General features: G+C 41.5%; 1 protein-coding gene across 2 annotated transcripts in view; it reads right to left on the bottom strand.

The window, feature by feature from the left end:
• The window catches only part of PCCA (propionyl-CoA carboxylase alpha subunit), a 340,260-nt gene that overhangs the window by 170,665 nt on the left and 147,257 nt on the right, over positions 1-22,338 (bottom strand). For both annotated transcript variants that reach the window (XM_018576625.1, XM_018576624.1), the window contains exons 15-16: positions 15,505-15,573; positions 14,845-14,920 (exon numbers count right to left, since the gene is read on the bottom strand). In XM_018576625.1, coding sequence (XP_018432127.1) covers positions 14,845-14,920; positions 15,505-15,573 — 145 coding nt within the window. The remainder of the gene's footprint in view (positions 1-14,844; positions 14,921-15,504; positions 15,574-22,338) is intronic.

Raw genomic sequence — 22,338 nt, 5'->3', positions numbered from 1 at the left:
TGGCCAGTCATATAGCCACTTTGTGACGGGACGTACACTGTACGTCTCCCGTCACGAAGGGGTTAAATGATAATAGCAAAAGGAGATGACAGTAGTCCACTTTACAAAGACGTCCACTATGATGCATATATCATACAGCATAAATTGAATAGTGCCTTCAATACAAAAGTGGATGCAATTAACCGGTAACTAGATAATCCCTTCGTGCTCCTTGTGCTCTCCACTTTCCACTCCCAATAGAATAACTCTCACCTCTCCATACGACCTTACGTTATAACCGTCTGAAAAAGCCACTTCCCTTTTCAAATCATAGGCGGGAAGATACCAGGTGTTTCCACAGTGAAAAATATTTCCTTTCTTTCTCCACTATAAGGACATACTTCTCTAGTGGTGGAATCGCTCCCCAGTGGTATCAATTAAATTTCAGCAGATGGAGATAAAAGAGGGGCACTCCATAATGCACTTTGTGAATTGTATAAAGTTTAATATAAAAATTGTACTTACAAACATAGATGTAGCGACACTGCAGTCTTTTTGGTTTGATCCCAATCCCCTCCCTTGGGATTACCTCTTTGAAAGCTGTTCACTCAGGGAAGCTATAGGCAAATACTCAATTCAGCTACGAATTCAACACTTTGAAGTTACATAGTTACATAGTATTTGAGGTTGAATAAAGACATTAGTCCATCAAGTCCTTTAATATATTGGTAAAATTTTTGGGGGTTCTTTTTACTATCTACGCCGATATGCTTTCCGCACTCAGTTTTAGCTGCCCGGATTTCTAGTTTGCATTTTTTGTTACATATAAAAGGTAAATAGGCTGTTCACTTTGCAAGGGTATTTTTTCTTTAACTTAGTGAAGGTGAAGTGAGGTGAAACTCTACTTAACTAACACCATCCAAATCATATGCAAGCATAAATACGGTTTATTTTTATAATTTATTTTTTGCTCGTGAATGGCTATTTTTGGAAAGTGAATTCTCACAGAATTCACTAAGCTAAGGGGAAATTCCGATGCAAATTGACTATTATAGCCTAGTCAAATAGCCTATTTGACTTTAGTAAATCAATCCCCTTGAGTCACCCCTGCCACACAACTGCTATTTGCCCTCGACTGTGATTAGTGACCTCAATGACCAATAATGAGTGGAATAAGGGTGCATCAAAGTTTGAACTATCAAGAATAAAGTATCCAAATGTAGTTACTTGAAAGTTTGTGGAATATAACCTGAAAGGATAACTTTAATTTTATTGTAGTTACCCTTTAAAGTGGAACTAAATTCACCGCTGGTGCCAACTTCTTCACCCAGTCTTTTACAGGTATGGGATCTTTGGCCATCTTAATTGACCAAGCCATAATAGGGGAACTCCCGTGTATGCGCACAGGAGTTTATTCATTGCGACACCAAGGAAGTGGCAAAAATACGCAGCTCATTATACATTCTATAGAAGATTGGAAACAGGCAGGCAAGTTTGTTTTATTGCAGAAGAAACATAGCATGTCTCTTGTGCAATAAAGAACATGTCTGCATGCATTTTTTTTCTTCAGTTCTGCTTTAAATTAACTTCTGTGACATTAAGGGCCCATTCACATCAGACAATTTTGGCTGGAACGCACTGGATCGCATTGCGGTCGGCTCACTTTGTTGTGGGGCGGGAGGGGGCATGGCGGTCCATTGAAGTGAATGGCACTGTAGCCACGCCCTCCGACCGCAATGTGATCAGCCGCATGGGAACGCATGGCACACCAATGCCTATGTTTTGGTCCGTCAAAATAAAATAGTGCTTGCAGCATTTTTTTCTGAGGCGTGGCTACACTGTCGGCATCCTTCAATCTGTCATCCTTCAATCAGAACGTTCAGGTACGAATACAATAGCTCAGTGTGTGATTTATCCATTCACATTGTTTAGCATGGATGGAGGAATCGGTTATGTTTACCAACCTGCAGGCTAAACAAAAAAAAATTTACAGTGTATCGCCAGCTTAAGATCTGCACAACCCTTTTGATCAGTGACAGTGCTGTTACATGCCACTGAAACTCTTTAGCTGAAAAGGGAGATAGCTCTTTAGAGGGCCTTGATTGTAAAGACAGGGAAGTCAAGCCTTAAACAATAAAGTAAAATCAGTTTCAAAGTTCTGCAGAGAGCAGGGTTTTCTGGTTAAATGTGATAACACATACCTTGAGGTACCAGCTCCTAGACAAGTTTTACTTGCATAAGTTTTTTTGTAATTTTATTTTTTTAGGGATGCACCGATATATCGGCGCGGAAACATATCGGCCGAAAATTGCACTTTTGGCATAATGCCGAAAGAGCCATGTTTCGGCCGATACATCGGCGCATCCCTGGTTTCTTTTCTCCCCGCTGGGCACTGTTCCAGCGGGGAGAAAAAGAAAGTGACAGCCGGCCGAGCGCTGCAGGACGAGAGCGCTGTGAGCGGCCGGCGTCTCTCCTCCCACACCGCTCAGCCGCCTATCACAGTTCGGCAGAGCGGTGTGGGGGCGGAGACAGCTCTGTCAAAGGAGGCTGGGCTTTCCTCTCTACACTGCTCGATCAGCCTCCTGTGACAGCGTGTCAGAGAGAAAAGCAAGGTACACACACTCAGTGATCAGTGAGTGTTTGTAGATAATTGAGGACATGGGGACATGGTATGTTTAGTATATCCTCAATTATGAATGAATGGGAGTGATCTACATCACCCCCATTCATTCATAATTGTAGTTATATTAAACAAACAATGTTCTCATGTTATCAATGAACAGGAACACTCATAGAGGATTCCTGTTCATTGATAACAGGGGACACAGAAAAAGAGACTGAGGACTTTGTGTCCTCAATCTCTTTTTCTATTTTAAAAGGGAAATATCAGGGGTCTGTTTAGACCCCTAATATTTCCCAGAAGCCCCTAAAAGTAAAGTAAAAAATTAAAATATTTAATAAAAAATGAATTCATAAAATATTTAAAAAAATAAAAAAACATTTTCGGTTTCTTTTTTAAAATTTCTATTTCGGTGCACCTCTATTATTTTTACAATACAGTGCTGTACATACAAAATGTCAACAGTTACAATAAAACCATAATGGGATAACAAAACAACAGCACCATTAGAAGTATCAATAGAAAAAATAGTGCAACAACATTATCGATGTAATACCGTGTTTCCCCCGAAAATAAGACACTGTCTTATTGTAATCACTGAAGATAGTGCTAGGTCTTACTTTCGGGGTAGGTCTTACTTTCGGGGAAACACGGTAAGAGGGTTGAATGTATAACAATAGGCACAACTTCTCCTAAAAGGATAAAGAGAAGGAAAAAGAAAGAAGGAAAAAGAAAGAAGGAAATAAGAAAGAAGGAAATGAAAGAAGAAAGGAAAGAAGGAAGGGTGGAAGGTGGTTAGGGAGGTACAAAAGTCCCCTCAGCATTCAGTCTCCAGGATCTAACATCAGAGACCTGTATTCTTGAGAGCCAGTTAAATATGTTCAATACAACCATGTGTGGTGAAATTGTTCTTCCCTTTGATGCATAGTAGCAGTGAGGTTCTCCATGAGCTTCTCTCTGACACCCACCTCACCACTTGCCCCCTGGACCCTGTTCCCTCAAAACTACTTCGGTCACCCTCTTGCTCTATCCTAGACTCTCTTACCCACATTTTCAATCTTTCCCTCTCTACTGGAATCTTTCCTACCCCACTCAAACATGCACTAGTCACCCCAATACCCAAAAAACCTTCACTGAACCCTACCAACCTCAATAATTTCAGACCTATCTCCTTACTCCCATTCACCTCTAAACTCCTAGAACGCCTCATCTACAACCGCCTGAGTTGCCACCTCGCTAATAACAACCTTTTGGACCCCTTTCAGTCCGGCTTTCGCCCCAAACACTCCACTGAAACCGCCCTCCTAAAACTCACCAATGACCTAATAACTGCTAAAAACAACGGCCACTATTCCTTACTCTTGCTAATAGACCACTCTGCTGCTTTTGACACTGTTGAACATCCGCTGCTCCTCAAAAAAATCCACTCGCTTGGCCTACAGGACTCTGCTCTCTCATGGTTCTCATCCTACTTATCTACGCGCTCCTTCAGTGTCACCTACAATTCTAACTCCTCCCCTCCTCTTCCTCTTTCAGTAGGGGTCCCCCAAGGCTCAGTCCTTGGACCCCTCCTCTTCTCCATCTACACCTCCTCCCTTGGTCAACCAATAACCTCACATGGCTTCCAATACCATCTCTATGCAGATGACACTCAAATTTATCTTTCCACTCCACAACTCTCCCCCTCAGTGTCCTTGCGTGTCACTAATCTACTAAATGACATATCAGTCTGGATGTCACATTTCTTAAAACGCAACCTTTCAAAAACTGAGCTCATGATATTTCCTCCACCCCGTGCACCTTCCCCCAACATTTCAGTTGTGATTGATAACACAACTATCCAACCCTCCCCTCATGCCAAGGTCCTAGGTGTCATCCTTGACTCGGACCTCACCTTTCTTCCCATCGCTATCATCGCTCACATCCAATCGCTATCCAAATCCTGCCGCCTTCACCTTCGGAACATCTCAAAATACGCCCCTTACTCACCAATGACACCACAAAACTACTCATACACTCCCTTGTTATCTCTCGTCTTGACTATTGTAACTCCCTCCTCATCCCTCCCTTCTTGTCTTGAATCGTATTGTAACTGTAATGTCTTCCTTATATTGTAAAGCGCTGTGCAAACTGTTGGCACTATATAAATACTATGTAATAATAATAATTCAGTTTTGAGTAAGAAAGGGATATTATAATCTAGCCTAAGTCATTTTTTAGCCCACACAGTTAGTTAACTCAACATGAAGATTCTGTAAAAACTTGGGGAGGTATTAGAATTGGCAGCAACTGAAACAAATAGAACAGACGAGGAAGAACATTCATCTTAAGAATATTATTCCTGGCAAACCACGTGTAGAAGTGTCTCGACCACCTTTGCAGATCCAATTTAATACTAGGTAACAAGGGAGGGGGATTAAAAGAGGTCTTCTAATTTGGAGTGAGCTTCATTCCGAAGTACACAATATGATTCATGGTGCGCTTGAATTGAACATTTGCATGTAATCATCCTACCGGTAGGAATGATGACATTAAGAGATATTTTTTAAGGTAATTTTGGAATTGGATAGAGGTTCATAATTATGGAGTTCCTTTAATAGGTTGGGTATAGAGATTTTGAGTTATCACAAAAAACAATAGATCGTCCACATAGGCCACAATTTCATGTTTCCCAAAGGTGGTTGAAATGCCCGAGATATCAACATTCAGTTTGACTGTAATGCTTCTAAAGTCCAAGTAAAGATCAGCAAAGAGAGGGTGCATCCCTGTCTGGTGCCGTTTTTAAGGGAGAAGTATTCCAAGACTGCCACATTAGCTCTGACAGCTACAGTATAGCTGCACTATATTTTTGCATGTTGGAAATTTCTTGTTTTGTCCTTTAAGGCATGGTTCACACCGGTACGTTTTGTAGCGCGTTCAACGCTCTACGAACGCTCTACAAAACGCTCAAACATGAAAATCCCATTGTTTTTCAGCCCGTCTGAACGCGCTACAAAACGGCCTACGCCTGAAAAGGTACATGAGCTTCTTTGCAGTGTTTTTGTCGCGCGTTTCCATTGGGATAAAGCCAAGTAGCCCTCGGAAACGCGCATCGCTGTAAAAACGCATGTCACGAAACGCGCGACAAACGCGCATATTCGATACGCCTAGTTGTGAACAGAGCCTTATAACCACTGTGGTACAGTTTATTCTTAATAAGCAACATCTTTTTCTTTGTTTATGAGAGGACTCTACAGGTGAAACTCGAATAATTAGAATATCGTGCAAAGTTCATTTATTTCACTAATGCAAATTAAAAGGTGAAACTAATATATGAGATAGACTCATTACATGCAAAGCAAGATAATTCAAGCCATGATTTGTCATAATTGTGATGATTATGGCTTACAGCTCATGAAAACCCCAAGAACCCCAAATCCACAACCTCAAAAAAGTAGATTACATGCAAATCAATAAGACAAGGATTGTAGATAGAATAATATCGGACCTCTGAAAAGTACAAGCATGCATATGTACTCAGTACTTGGTTTGGGCCCCTTTTGCAGCACTTACTGCAATTACTTTTGCACGATATTCTAATTATCCGAGTTTCACCTGTATAGCCCATATATGGTCTAGAAGGGTGAACACCTGTTGAAGCCCCTACCTTTTGAGGGCAAAGCCCTTAGAAATAAAAATTTAAGAAATTAGAATAGATCTTGCAGGTGAGCCAAAGAATATAGAGTAAAAGTAGATCCATCCTTGTGAATTTGAAGGTTAAACGAGTATCCCCACCTATAGGTGACACCAGATTAGGATAGTTTATCCAGCAGGGGTTTCAACAGCCTGCGCATTGAAAGTATGGGGTGAGACAGATCTGGAAGGATGGTATCTTGAATGGTAGCACCATTGAAGTCAATTGTGCCCTTCGCCCATGTAGCTCACAGGGTTTCCTCCTTGACATTAAAGATGTGGATTCTGTAGAGTGTAATACAAGGTCTTGGGAAATTAGGTCACCGTCTGTGCCTTCTGTATGTGGTTGAGACCATATCTGCACTGTCCTCCTTCAGTGTAGTCATTCTTGATTTTAACTATGAGATTGCATCATTACCTGCCCTCAACACTTGTCTAAGGAGCACAGTAATGCACTCAGTATGAGAATTCAGGTCCACTTTGGTTGGCAAAAAAGTCAGAAATGCTCTAAATTCAGGGTCAAGTATAGGAAGACTCCCGGGGTGTCTCTAGGCCAAGCAGGGGAGTTTGAAAGGAGACCAGAATTTGTACACCGGGACACATCATCTGTCTGGGTCACTGCAGCTGGGGCAAGCTGTCTGTGTACTCCCTCTCACCTGACTTGCCACGTGTTGTGTGGCACACTGGGTCTCCGTAGCTAGCCCAGCATGCTCTCCCTCCCTGGGCTAGAGCGGTGTGTCGTGGGAGCCAAAGTAATCGGCAATTGCAAGCCCATGTGAGCTCTGGTCTGCTCCCAGATTCTTATTGGTCTTTGGGATGCCTTTGGCTGCTTCTTAAATGGTATCGGCACAGAGATCTGCTGTACGCGGTGAGAAGCTCCTGGGTCTCGCGCCCTCCTGCCACTCATGCCAGCTATGCCCCCCTACTTGCATTAGTTTAAAATAGATGTCCAATATGCTTTAAGTTTTTAGTAATAATAGTGACGTTTTAATATTCATAATAAACATGGTTAAATGTAGTACCAGAAACACATAGCTCTTCTTCCTATGTTCAAAATAATATTGTATGGAAATTATATGCCTCAGACAATTAGCCATTATGTGTCTACAATTCTTTTCCATTTCACTTATCACAATTGAAATTCTCAGCAAGTTAAACATATTGAACAAGGTTTTCACAGCAGAGCTTCTAGGGCACCAATTAAGTCTAAATTGATAAATGCAGATTTATGTTTGAGGCTGACAAGCTGAAAGAATCAAAAGCTGCAAAAGGCCAATTAGCACTGAATATGCATAGTGTCTGCAAATATTTAATAATCAAATGTTAATTAAAAATAAATGTAGAACCACATGCTCTTGTACTATTATTTAAAAGGCTTCACTTTTCTAAAATATTGTACCTATGTTTGGACCACTTTAAAGAGATCTCACCTGAATCAACAGTTCAGGCAGGCTTGATTAAAACACATTTGAAAAAAGAGTGCCAAAACAGAAATAGCATGTACATGTTGCATGATTAAATTAAATGCATATAAGAAACACTTGCACTGTGAAGTTATTTATTTTGTTTAAACTCCATAACAATCTCATTAATTCATACCAATATAGGTTACTAAACATTTCTAAAGGTTCCCTTGTTGTTATTTTGAAAATATGGGTAAATGTTCCTCTTTAAAGCAATTAAAAAAACAATCCCAAAAAGGAACATCGGCATCCTTCCCAAGAATTCCTACTATGGAAGAAAGTAGTCACTATACTCCAAGTACCAATAGGGCATGCTAAGGGTAGCCATAGAGAGCCCAATATTCACAAGCAATACTTCCTATCAGAGCAACTTTTCAGATAATCCCATCACGGGTAACCTGCCTAGAGGGAGAAAACAAGTGGCTCTGGCAAAGGAGAATTCACAATTTGTTAGAAAATCTTTATTGTAAAGATAATCTTTAATGTAAACAAAGGAAGTATCAAAGCAGTTCGTTTGAGTCCTCTCATCATTGGGAGAGAATCACTGTGGGTACCAGTGATGAAACAATGCTTTAGAGCAGGCCTTCTTAAACTTTCTCCACTCGTGACCTCTTTTTGGCCGAGGAATTTTTTAAGGGACCCCAGCATCGGACAGCGTCTCTCCCCTCTTTCCACCCAGCGTCGGTAGGTGTCTCCCCCTCCCCTAGCGTTTGCCGGTGTCTCTCTCCTCTTCCCCCTCTAGCGTCAGTCGGTGTCTCTCTCCTGTTCCCCCCCCCCCCCTTCCTGGCCGGGGATTCAGATCGCGACCCCCCCCCCCGTTCACTTGCGGGACCCCATATGGGGTCGTGACCCACACTTTAAGAAGCACTGCTTTAGAGGGCTTGTTATTTCTAGGGAGATAGCTGCTTCCGTCTATGGGTGATCTTGTAGAATACAGTATGTAAAGTTACACTGAATTATAGCCAACAAAATATCAACTGCTAGACTATACAGTATACGGAAGATAAGACCAGTACAAATGTGGAAGGTCTCATTTTCCTCAGTTACACCAGCCCCCCCCCCTGCACACCTATTCACCCCATTCATCTGCTTGGGGCTAGATTCCACAGCCAGCGCATGAATGTTAACAGCAGGCAGAGGTTGGTACAATAGCCAGACTGCTTTTGGCTATTTCAAACTGCAATAGCAGGCTGACTATTGCACCTGCCCACTACCTGCTGTCAATCAGCAGAGGAGCGAAGTTTCTCTTTCAGGTCCACTCCTCTGCTGAATGACAGCAGGCAGTGGGTGGGTGCAATAGCCAGCCTGCTAATGGCTATTGCAATTCAAAATAACCAATAGCAGGCTACACTGCCCACTACCTGCTGTTAAACAGCAGAGTAGCAGTCAGGGGTGTGGAATTCCTAACTGCAGGACAGGCAGTTTCGGGCGCCGGGCGAGTCGTTTTTTAATACATTTAGCCCTGCTCCGGACAAGCAGTGCTAAATACAGTGGGGCAAAAAAGTATTTAGTCAGCCACCAATTGTGCAAGTTTTCCCACTTAAAAAGATGAGAGGCCTGTAATTGGCATCATAGGTAGAACTCAACTATGAGAGACAAAATTAGAAAACCCAAACAAATCACATTGGCTGATTCGGAACACATTTATTTGCAAATTATGGTGGAAAATAAGTATTTGGTCAATATGAAAAGGTAATCTCAATACTTTGTTATATATCCTTTGTTGGCAATGACAGAGGTCAAACGTGTCCTGTACGTCTTCACAAGGTTGGCACACACTGTTGCTGGTATGTTGGCCCATTCCTCCATGCAGATCTCCTCTAGAGCAGTGATGTTTTGGGGCTGTTGCTGGGCAACACGGACTTTCAACTCCCTCCAAAGGTTTTCTATGGGGTTGAGATCTGGAGACTGGCTAGGCCACTCCAGAACCTTGAAATGCTTCTTACGAAGCTACTCCTTCATTGCCCGGGCGGTATGTTTGGGGTCATTGTCATGTTGAAAGACCCAGCCATGTTTCATCTTCAATGCCCTTGCTGATGGAAGGAGGTTTGCACTCAAAATCTCACGATACATGGCCCCATTCATTCTGTCCTGTACACGGATCAGTCGTCCTGGTCCCTTTGCAGAGAAACAGCCCCAAAGCATGATGTTGCCACCCCCATGCTTCACAGTAGGTATGGTGTTCTTTGGATGCAACTCCGCATTCTCTCTCCTCCAAACACGACGAGTTGTGTTTCTACCAAATAGTTCTATTTTGGTTTCATCTGACCATATGACATTCTCCCAATCCTCTTCTGGATCATCCAAATGCTCTCTAGCAAACTTCAGACGGGCCCGGACATGTACTGGCTTAAGCAGGGGGACACGTCTGGCACTGCAGGATCTGAGTCCCTGGCGGCGTAGTGTGTTACTGATGGTAGCCTTTGTTACGTTGGTCCCAGCTCTCTGCAGGTCATTCACTAGGTCCCCCCGTGTGGTCCTGGGATTTTTGCTCACCGTTCTTGTGATCATTTTGACCCCACGGGGTGAGATCTTGCGTGGAGCCCCAGATCGAGGGAGATTATCAGTGGTCTTGTATGTCTTCCATTTTCTAATTATTGCTCCCACAGTTGATTTGTTCACACCAAGCTGCTTGCCTATTGCAGATTCAGTCTTCCCAGCCCGGTGCAGGTCTACAATTTTGTTTCTGGTGTCCTTCGACAGCTCTTTGGTCTTCACCATAGTGGAGTTTGGAGTGTGACTGTTTGAGGTTGTGGACAGGTGTCTTTTATACTGATAACAAGTTCAAACAGGTGCCATTGATACAGGTAATGAGTGCAGGACAGAGGGGCCTATTAAAGAAGAAGGTACAGGTCTGTGAGAGCCAGAACTCTTGCTTGTTTGTAGGTGACCAAATACTTATTTTCCACCATAATTTTCAAAACCGCCGTGGTTTTCGGGGGTCCCCCGTCACGGGAGCTCACCATAGAGCCGGCAGAGCAGACAAAGAACTTCCGTTCTTCGTCTAGTCGCACAATGTGCATTAAAGGAGAACTATGAGGTCAGGGCTTTTCCCCATAGTTCTCCTGAGGGTCGCGGGAGAATGCAAACTAGGGTTCTCCCGTGACCCAAAGCTCTGTATACCGCGTGCTATAGCTCACGCTATACAGAGACGTTGCAGCCTAAATGGATCCCGACAATTATGTCTGGATCCACTCAGCTGCGTGAGTGGCAGCTGGCTCTGACTATCTAGAGACAGAGCCAGCTGCACCCGCCCCCTCCCCCGTCCGTGACAGGATCGAGAGTGAGCGAGCGCCGGTATGTGTTCACTCACTTCCCGATCTAATGAGCTGACCTGTGACAGTATCGTTGTCACAGGTCGGCTACAACTATGAGGATGAGTGAAAATCACTCCCCTAATAGTTCTCCTTTAAAGGGTAAGTTCACTTTCCCAGGTAATACGGGAAAATGGAATTACCCGATCAGATCTGGCCTGGTCTCTCCCACCCCCCACCTGCCAGGTATACTTAGTACAGGTCTCCTTACCCTGTACTGTCCAGCGCAATCCTGCCCATTTTGAATTTTGCACGCAAATTGCAAGCACTCATTGGTCAGCGTGGTCAGGTGGCCACGCTGACCAATGAGAAGCGCTATTTTGGACACAGTCAAATACAGTTCTGATTAGGGATGCACAGATATGGAGTATTTGGGCTAGTACTTGTACTCGACCAAATGCTCAGATACCATCCCCAATACTGGAACTTCCGGTCAGAGGAAGATTTCCTCCAAAATATCGGTACTCGTACTCGATACCCAAAAACTGGTATTGGTGCATCCCTAGTTTTAAACTTTTAAAACTATATTTTTTTGTATTGGGACAAGTAGATTGTCATGAAGGACAAGTAGATTTGACCCCCGCTTTAGCACTTGGACAAGTAGTTTTTTCAAAAATGTCTACACCCCTGAGCAGAGAGGGAAAATTCTCTCCCAGGTCTGCTCCTCTGCTGATTGATAGCAGTGGACGGGTGCAATAGCCAGCCTGCTATTGCAATTTGAAATATCCAAAAGTAAGCTGGCTATTGCACTGCCTGCTGTTTACATTCAGCTGCTGGCTATGGAATCTATTTATCGGCACACACTGGAAACACTGACTTTTTGCATCAAAATCCTAATGGAAAAGACTGGTTTTACATGGCAGCACCCAGATCAACTGCCTGCCTAAACTGTTTAACTGTTTATTCAGGTGAGACCTCTTTAAAGTGGTCCAACATAGGTACAAAATTTTGCATATTTTATTACGTTTTTATTGGCACCCAAACATCTCAGAATTAAACATATTGTGCTATCTGCCCAAGAGGAAAGCAGACTTTGGATTCAAGGTATTAAACCATTTGACCTTGCTTGTTTACTCCCTGCAATTACTAGAATGAAACAGAAATTCCCGCTTCAAGCACTGGATGAGTGTAAAGCAAAATCTTGTTAACACAAAAATTGCCATCTTTCCATTTATAGTAGAGAAGAATACTTCAACCAGCATATTAACTTATCCCTATTAGATGGTGCAAACAGCAGTCTATCTTTTCCTTACCTGGCTCAAATATCCAACCACAAGCTGTTCATGTGCTGGTGCTGCACTACTGAAATACTCCATAAGAGACTTTTAAGTGCTTTCAGCTCGGACCTAGAGGTCTAGACAGGTCAAGACCTCCAATCCAAATCTTACTCATGATGGTAGCCCTGTTTGTGCCCATCCTCCCTTTTGGGAAAAATACCTACTCAGACCAAGACAATCACAGTTGTTTCGGTCTCCTTTTTGCCCTCCTTCCTCTTACTGCACGACTACTTTTTTCTAGTTTTATTGACCTCACTCATTCGACCTACTAAGGTACCTTAACTTACAGTCCACTCTACTATTCTACAATCTCAGATAAATGTTAGTCTCACTCATATCTCAAAGAATACTATTAATCTCACTCCACTGGGAGGAATTTATGCTGGACATCATAGCAATAATTTGAAAAATCAAATTGGTAATGCCAGGCTTCAGAAAGAACTCACAAGTAAGCATGTAAAGATTAAAGTAAACTGAACTTTTAGATTTTAGCACAATTGCAGTGTTTGGTGGAAAGCATTAGTAGGTTATGGGTTGGTTTCAGTTCTTACTGGTAATTTCCCTCAATAGAAAAAAATAGGTGATGGGATACCTGCCTCCAGTCATGACTGACACTTTGTTGATGCCATAAAAATCTTTGTATTCCCCCAACCTGGGCAATGGTTACTTTAGTGCATACTCAGGAAAATTATACTTGCTGACCTTCACCAATACAGATAGCCTCACAGGTCCTTTTTGCTTGACAATACAGAAAAGCAATTTGAGCCATTTCCAACTTTTGGATAGTAATAAAGCATCTAAGAAATTATTTTACTAAAGTCTGAAAAGCAAAGTAAAAATTCTGAAAGGAAAGAAAACTTTTTTTTTTTTTGCACAGATAAAATGGTTTTATGAAAAAGCAAATTAAAATGGAATTCAGTTCATCGTGTATGTTAAATTACATTCACCAATTAAATTCACTATTTTTACAGCATTTATTTAAGCAACTCTATACAGTAACAATATGTTATAGAAACTCTGTCATGAAAAAGTATGAGGGCTACCTTTACTGGCCCTTCTTTTAAAAATGCTAGTTGCAACGCTGCAACTGATACTTTTGAGTCACAGACTCAGAAATATGCATGCTGTAAATTGGTGTAGGAAAAGTGCTAAAAAAGGTTCCTATTTATATACATGTTTCAGGTCAATGACTCGGCTTTTCAAGCACTGAATCTGAAACATTATGATAGGCCGGGAATGAACAAAGCATGATTACAGTGGTGTTAGCGTGCAAGCAGAGGCAAGTCTTCTCCTGCCCCCTCTCTGTGTATATGCCCCCTCTCAGGCCAGGCTAGTGAGCTCACGCACAGTGGGTAGAATGCGGTGGTATGAGTATCAAACACCGCTGGAGGGAGCTGCGCAGGGTTGGCCTACTGCATGCTGGGAGTTGTAGTCCCAGGAGGCAATGTTGGCACCTCAGCTGTGCCAGGCAATCTTCTTACTTTCCAGGCACCCCCAAGATACTGTAACTGAGCAAGTTGGCTGCACTTAGGGTTTTGGGGAAATTGATTAAAGCACAACTGTACCAAAAGTACCACTGTCCTTCACGGAGTTCACACATCTTGGAACAGATATGCCCTGATCAAGTGATTTCTTTTGGTTCTATGTAAGGCTTCCTTATTGAAGCCTATTTTTCTATAGATACGTATATATTTAACTAACGTTTTTATTACACACTAGTGAAAATTTAGAATTACATGTTTTCACAAAATTATATATGTTTGTTAACCCTTCAGGAGTTCTCTAGGTCCATTCAGTAGTTAGATGTAGCTATTTCAGGCACAGCCAAGCTGAGTATTGGCTGGTGGGCAACCTGGTGTCAAATAAAAAACATGCAGACCTAACTTTAGGGCTCTCCCCCTACATGTATGCGCTGTTAAACATATCAACATGGTTTAAAACGACCCTGTAAAAAAAAAAAAAAAAACTGCTGCAGGTATAGCCTCTAATACCATGATGTTAAGGCCAAATCTAAGGTCATTGTGACAGTAGCGGTTACCTCCCTTGATGATGATGACCTCCCCTATGATGAGCTGCCTCCCTGGTTGATAGACATGTGCAGGAGATATAAACGGATAGGGAGGCTTTGTCATTATCAAAAAGTGCCAAAGCTTTGCCTGTTAGAATGGCTTATGATTTGAACATAAAGACAGGGATTTAGAGTCTGCTGAACGTTTGAGCATAACTAGGTGGCTGCAATTTATACTTGCAGTTCTTTGGGGGGGTTTTAATATCTATCTTTTTTTTTAAAATAGTGCTCACGTTTCAAGTACAAAAGTCCTTGGCTCTTGCAGTAAAGTAGTACAGGTAAGTGAATGTGTGATTGTTATATGACATACTTTGCTCTGCCTTTAATTTGCATCCACTAAAATATATACTTCTGCTAATGACTATTCTACAAACTAACAAACTAATAAACTAGATTTTTGTTGCGGTGAAGAAATACCAGCTCTCCCACTTTACACACATAATATATTTACCTCGAATTACATAATTGTCTAGAGCATCTTCCATTCTCTTTAATGCTTCAGCCCGAGTGCTGCCATGGGTAACCAACTAAAACAAATAATGTCAACGATACATGAATTGTACATGCACAGCAAAGAGAAATACAAATATTACTAGCTGTCATCTGCATCTCTATGTATAGCACATTTAAATGTAGACAGCAAGTTAGTAAACAGGTGGTATAGATCAGGCATGTTAGAATATCGGGGTTGAAAATATTTGGAAGATGGCACATTGGCCACATTACTATGCTCATTTGTGCAGCAAATTAGACTTAATCCCCTGTAAACATTCTGCAAGATCTACAATATGTTAAGCATAACAAAACTTTGCCTCAAGGTAAATGCAGCTGTGATAACCTTCCATGTTTTCAATGGATTATTACTCCTCATTCATTTGAATTGATTCAGAAGACAAAGCCAATGCTTTATGTGACAAAATGTAATTATAAATCAAGAACTCTGTTCACCTACTGCTTTTTTCACATCAAAAAGCATACATAAACAGACTTCTATATCTCATCCCACTTTGTAGTCATTTTTTTTCTCTTCAAGGTGACTGACCAATATTAGAAATGAAATGTAATGTGCTAGCTGTTCAATTTTGACTTGTGTAGCTGGATTAAAACTTACCTTTGAAATCATAGGATCATAGTAAATGCTGATGTCGCTTCCTTCTTGAATACCACTGTCAACTCGCACCTTAGGCAAAAATAAAGGAACAAAAATGTTACTGAAAATTGAAATGTAGCAGCCAACCATTAAATAAGTGCATTTCACACAGGACTCACACTGTGACAAGAGCACACTGGGACGGTGTGATGGTCTTTGCTAGATAAAGTAAGCAATAGCATATAAACATATTGAGCGATGGGGAAAGTTTTTAAGAGTACTGACTCTAGTAATCTCCCTCAACATTCAGGAATATACTGGGGTTATTTACTTACGAAAAAGACAGAAGGAAGATGAGCCAAACAGTAAATAACTACAGAACATTCAAACATACAGTATCTCTTATAGCTTTGGCTGTCTCATGCACACTTTTGGTAGAAACGTAGAGAACACAAGGGAGACAAGGTATGCATGTAGACACAGGGAGCAGGGATGGAACAATAATAACAATAGCAGCAAACTTAGTAACCACATAACTATCAATATTTTAAATTCTGTAGTTTGTTTCTCCAATAATAGCATTCCTTTAAGTTTGATGATGTGACTCTGAATTAGACTACAAGGCCAGACATTTCTTAAACTTTCTAATTTGTATAGTCAGGAATACAAAAATGTGTTATCAAAATAATAAAATATAATTAGGATTTCTCAAATATACCACTTTGCAAGATAAATATGCGATCATTAACAAAAGCTTAAAGCCTATCCCCAGTAGAAAAAAAACCCTCCCCTTGCAGTGGGGCTAACCCTGCAGTGCAAGTGTTAAGTGCTCCTTTTTGTGTCAGGTTATTGTGTAAAGGTCTTTTACTTACCTGATCCCCACTACTGCAAGCTCCAACTCCAATACCAGTAGTCTCTCCCCTTCCACTTACAGCAGTCGGAGGCCCATAGCCTTGCATTATACGTGAGGGCACAGAGCGACAGGAACGTAGGGGAGGGAGGTAAACACCAGCGGGGATCAAGTAAGTACAAGTCCTTTACATAATAACCATAGGTATAAAGGACTACTTAACCCTTGCAGTGCAGGGGCTCAAATGCAAGGGTAGTCCCCCTCCAGAGATGGGCTTTAACAATGCACACACTTCATGGTCATGGTATAATACAAGCGTATAGATTTCAGCACAAAGGCCTTACAGCTAGTGACACCCCCTATTTCCTATTCTGGCATCCAGCAACCATTGGCATTTCCCTACCTCATACATACATACTGTTTAGTCAGCTTCTTCTCTGGATTTGTTTATTAATGGCATGGTTCTTTTTAGATATTCTATCCTATAGCGGTGTGGGGGTGGAAAGCAAGGGACAGTTTCAAAGGACAAAACACAGTGAAGAATTTGATTGCGGTTAATGAGCCACTAAGTTTGTTAGTATATTGCTGATGCTTGTTTTTTCTCTCTCAGTGTGACTTCATCAGTGTGATATTAAGGTTGCCCTTAAGAAAAAATTCAAATGAGCAGTTCCTGGGGAATAAATGTTAAATTGCTCCTGTCAAAGTTTGGGATCTGAAACATTCAAGAGCTAATCAAAATATTCAAGACAGATAGACATGTCCCACTGATCTTAGGGACACAAGAATTCAGTGAAAGCTGTAGGAACAGCAGGGTTCAAATGCAGCACATTGTAAAAGGGTGGGTGGAGGAGCCTTGAAACTTAGAAACATTTTCACCTGTGGGAATGAAAGCAGCAGTCCAACTGTCCGTGCTACAATAGAAAAGGGTCAACTAAACGTCTGTTAAGCGATATTATTTTCATCCAAGCAACTGCTAATAAAGTTCACAGAGGAATCTTTGTCTATGGCATCCACAAGGGGGTAGGAAGATGAGAGCTTTATTAGTCAAATGACAGCTAATCAAATGTAGCAGAAGCTATTTTACATCAACAAAAATTAAAATGCTTTATTTTAGCATGCCAACAGGCTTTTCAAGCAGTGATGGTGTGATACAGGGAATTAACAAACCTCAAATTATTTTTTTTTAAAGGCAGTAGAAGAAAACCAAAGGATAAAATAAATTGTCTGACTATCTGAAAACAGAGATTGTGACAAGTCTCCTCATCTGTATTGTGTTGTATTGTTTATATATTTATTCTATTCTTATCTTCACATAAGTTAAATGTATCAAGGATTTCATGAATCTACAATGTGATACATTATGGTTTGAAAGTTACCTGATTACCAGCCTCCAAGAAACCCTGTGGCAAGATGAGGATACGAGTGTCCCCTTTCCCAGTGGTATAACTGTATGGGTCCATCCCTGACAGATAGGGCTATATATTTATATCACATATGGGTGCCTAACACCTCACTTAGGATGAATAAAATATAACAAAAAATGTTGACAAAAACCACTTGAAGAAAACACTTTTTCCCCAGTTTTGCTTATTTATTTTTTTAGAAAACAGTTAACAAAATGCATTAAAATAAATGTATTTGTCCTTTATTTGGAAACATATTACATCCTTAGGATTTCTGTACTTTTCAGCCTAAAACTAAAAGCGAACATTTACATTTTTTTTTCTCTAAAAACTAATTGTGGTCTGGCATACAATGTCACTGTCACTAAGTGTCACACTTAGTGACAGCAAAATACTTTGAACATCACTGTCATGAGGGGGTTAAATAAAAAAAATATAAATAAAAGCTCAACTCCCCTTGCCAACAGATTCCACCTGCTGTACTTTTACACTGACCATCATTGGTTACCCCAGTCCTCCATTCGCACTCTGACTGATCCACCTCTCAATGAATGGACTGCACTTCAACTTGGGCATTTCCTCCTTTCTATTCCCTGCTCTGCCTATCCTGACTGAGCGTTAACGCCTCTTGAAGATCTGTGCCGTAGAGGTCAACCTGCACTTTCCTATATAAGCTTCTGTCTGCTGCCCCCCGGACTACTGCCCTCCATTCCTTCAGAAGTGGGAAGCTGAGTTTAGACAGGTCTTCTCAGGGGCTCAAAACAAAAAGAAGTTCGTTTTTTTGCCCACAAGGCATACATTGCTAACCAGTTCCAGGAACAGAGTTACAAGATTCTCTAGGTGGTACAGGGTGCCTGCCCTCCTCCATAAGGACAACCCTTTAGTGCCTTCGGGAGATGTGATTCAGAGGTGGGGACTATGTCCCATATTTTCTGGTACTGCCCTAAGCTTCGTTATTTTTGGGATTTCGTTAGAGCTGTTTTAGAACAGCTTGTTATGAAGGATCTGGGTAGCAATCCAGCTACCTTTTACATATGATGGATTGCTCCATTGTTAAATATAAACGTTCCCTTTCCATCCACTTATTCTTTGCTGCTAAGGCTTGTATCCCGGCGTTGTGGCGATAGACTTCTCCTCCTACTCTATGCCTTTGGTTTTCGCAGGATAATGAAATCTACCAACTGGAGGATCTTACCTCTGCCATGCGCAATACTGAAGAAAAATTGAATTCAGTATGGGGCGCTTGGCTGCAAGTCCGGTACACAGACAAATACCTTCAAGCTATGTCGAAGTAGTTTCGGGGTTGGAGTCCTGGAGGGACTGGCCTGTTTGTTTCTGTACCTCCCTTTCCTTTCTCCTATCCTTCTCCTTTTGGGTGATATTTTTACCCTTTCAACTGACCCAATCTAGTATGGGTGATGCTCCTAATATTTCCACCTTTATAATTGAAATTGCATTAATACTGACTCTGCTATCACTGTCAGACTCCCGATCCCTGAAAAGGATCGGGTGTCTGTAAAAGCTTAATTCTTTCATTAACAGATGCCTCAATACTGAGGCATTTATTAATGAATGGTAACCACTGATTCTCAGCAGTTAACGACATTGCAGAGCCCCAAATAGCTACTCATGTACTGTGTAGTGGTGGGGATGTACACCATAAAGTTGATAGGAAAGGTGTGGAATGCCGTGAAGGGCATTCTTCATATTACGGGTTGTACTAGATACACCTCATTATGAAACAATAAGTATCTTGCAGAACTGTTTAAACTACGGGGTGTTGCTGCATGAAGTAGAGCCGGGAAACGTAAAGTGGACAAGCTATACATTGAAGGTTCTTTATGCTCCTTCTCCCATTTAGTGTCTCATTATCACATCAATAACACACACTTTTTCCAGTACCTTAAAGTTCAGCATGCCCTCTCGTCTCAATTTGGGGTAGCTCCCCCACCTATCTGTGCCACTCTGGTTTTGGATAAACTGGTTCAATCGACACGCAATAAGGGAATTATTTTGTTTCTATACTCTAATTTAATTAACAATTCCTCCTCCCATACATTGACTAGAGAGAGATGGATTCGGGATATCGGACCTATTACTGATGAGATCTGGGAGGACATCCTCCATAATGTACCCTTGACCTCACTAGCCACGTCTCACCCAGCTTTTCCTTTTACATAGATCGTGATGTACACCTGCATTTCTGGTTAAAATTGGTGTCTGGCATGATCCATCTTGCCCGAAATGTGGATTCCACCAGGGTTCACTGAAACATCTCCTATGGCGTTGCCCTAAGTTGGTTAGGTATTGGAGCCAAATAATTACACTTATTAATTCAGTCTTTACCGTTTCCCTTGCCTTTGAAAGGGTAACGTACCAAAGGAGAGGCCTTGATAGCAAATTCTCCCTGATTTGGTCCTCTTGGTTACACTTTAGATCCCGGTAGTCAATGTTCCTTGGTTGTATCCCTCTGGTAATCTCCATGAGTATATACTATGTCTCCCAATGTCACTGCATCCCTTGCGGGTGTCCGGTCTATTTTCTATACCTGAAATGTTAGTTTTATAACTGTATTGCTGTGTTCTAGGGAATACTCTGGTCCTCATGATGGGATGTGCTTGGTCGATACTTGATGTTTGTTTTATGTTTGTCTGTTGATTTATGTTATTGACTGTTTACAAAACGGTTTAATAAAAACCATCCGATTCATAAAAAAAGCTGGCAATACAGGATTAGAGCTCTAATTTGTTGTTAGCCAATAAAACATAACGGCTGAACTTGTGAAAGGTTACTTTGTAAGAATGCACTGAAATGGGCATGCTCCAATACTGTCATGTACCTGGAGTGAGACCGAATGGAGGAGATGGCACCCCTTGCGTCCCTTGCCCGACTTCCCTGGATGTGGGGACAGGAAGGAAAGGGCACAGGGTAGCACCGGTGCCTAGACTGTAGCCAACCGGATGCAAGCGAGATACCGAAAAGGAAGACAGAAGCTAGGTCACGAGCCGAGGTCAAGCCAATCACGAGATGAAGTGCCAATATGAGAGCCAGAAGCAGGGTCAGGAAACAAGCAGAGGTCTGAAGTCCGTGGACAAGAAGGTATAATCAGCAGGCAGGATGGTCGAGACAAGTTGAGTCAGGAATGGAAAACAGCATCACAACAAGCTCAGGATACAGGAACAGCTGAGGGTCAATCAGCAAAGGAGGAGTGCACCAGGTCCATTTAAATACGATTCCTTAAATGTCACTTTCTGTGCGACTCTTTGCTGGATGCGTGTGCATGTACAGCGCGCGCTTACCTTTGACCTTGGGAACGGGCTTTCGGACAGAGATGTGCATGACACTTTGCACATACGCATGATTTTTCTTACAAATACACTAAAAAAAATGTAAAGTCCTGAGATTTTCACAGCAGGCTGGAAAATTATAGCCACCCATGCTACAACACTTGACTCTTGTTATGGGTTTTCTACACTACCAGAATATGGTTTTAGATATAACAATTTAAACAGAAATTAGTTTTTGTAGGACGTAACTAATGCAAAAGAATTAAAGTGGTTCTAAAGCCTCCGTTTTTTTGCCTATATCTACTGCTATCAAGCAGTAGATATAGGCAAAAAGGTTTTTTTAAAAACAAAAAGGCGTAACAGCGCTTTACACTTACCTGGTTTTGGCTGCATGCTCCCGTGCGAGAAAACTAAACTGCTCCGGCGGCTGCAAAGCATCTTGGGGCAGGCGCATGCGCAGTTCGGATTCTCGGCCGGGGGACAAGCAGAGACGCAAGGTAAGTCTATGGACGCGTGCACCCGCATGCAGACACCGCCGGATCGGAAGTGCCTGCAAGCAGAGGGGAGTCAGCGCTGGACCGGAGAGCCGCAGCACCGCTGGAGGGACAGATGAAAAAACATGGGGAAAGAAGATCAGATTAAGAGACATCATTTAAGGTAAGTGCTGACATTAACATGGGGGGGAGGGAAAACATTATCCTTTAATGTCACTTTAAAGTCATTAGCAAAAAGATATGATCTTTATTCAAAACTAAGTACAGTGCAATGATTTCATAATCATTTGTATTATATTATTAAACCAAGCATATAAAATGGACTTGGCCAGTTGAAATGCTTCTCACAGGTCAAAGCAGAGCAAAGTGCACAAATCTTCACAGGAATTCTTTAAGTATTTGTCAACATCTTCACAGGGATTCTCTGGGTATTTATCAACTCTTTTGAACATTCTTTTATCCCACTAAGTCATTGAGCAAATCTGCCTATTGTATTCACGGGTGTTCAAATCTCAGTAGCAGCCAGAAAACACACACGGGTGTTCAAATCTCAGTAGCAGCCAGAAAACACAAGGATGAATAGGAATAAAGGACAAAATGTAAAACAATCAAGTCTTCAAAAGGTAAAGACTTGTTTAGGGAATATAATTTATTATACAGAATTAAATTCCACGTTACTATAAAATAAAGGGGTAATGATAATGGTCGGTTTTAAACTCAAAGACTTGGTCTTTAGCGTCCACGATGTCAAAATGCTATATTATGACCCTCAATAACCTCAAAATGTTAGTCAACACACTTTATACCATATGTGTAATATA

The sequence above is a fragment of the Nanorana parkeri genome, unplaced genomic scaffold, assembly GCF_000935625.1.
Source record: "Nanorana parkeri isolate BGI_ZX_2015 unplaced genomic scaffold, ASM93562v1 scaffold71, whole genome shotgun sequence".
Taxonomy (NCBI): domain Eukaryota; kingdom Metazoa; phylum Chordata; class Amphibia; order Anura; family Dicroglossidae; genus Nanorana; species Nanorana parkeri.
The sequence above is the reverse complement of the archived record's forward strand: the minus strand, read 5'-3'. Positions and strand labels throughout refer to the sequence as shown.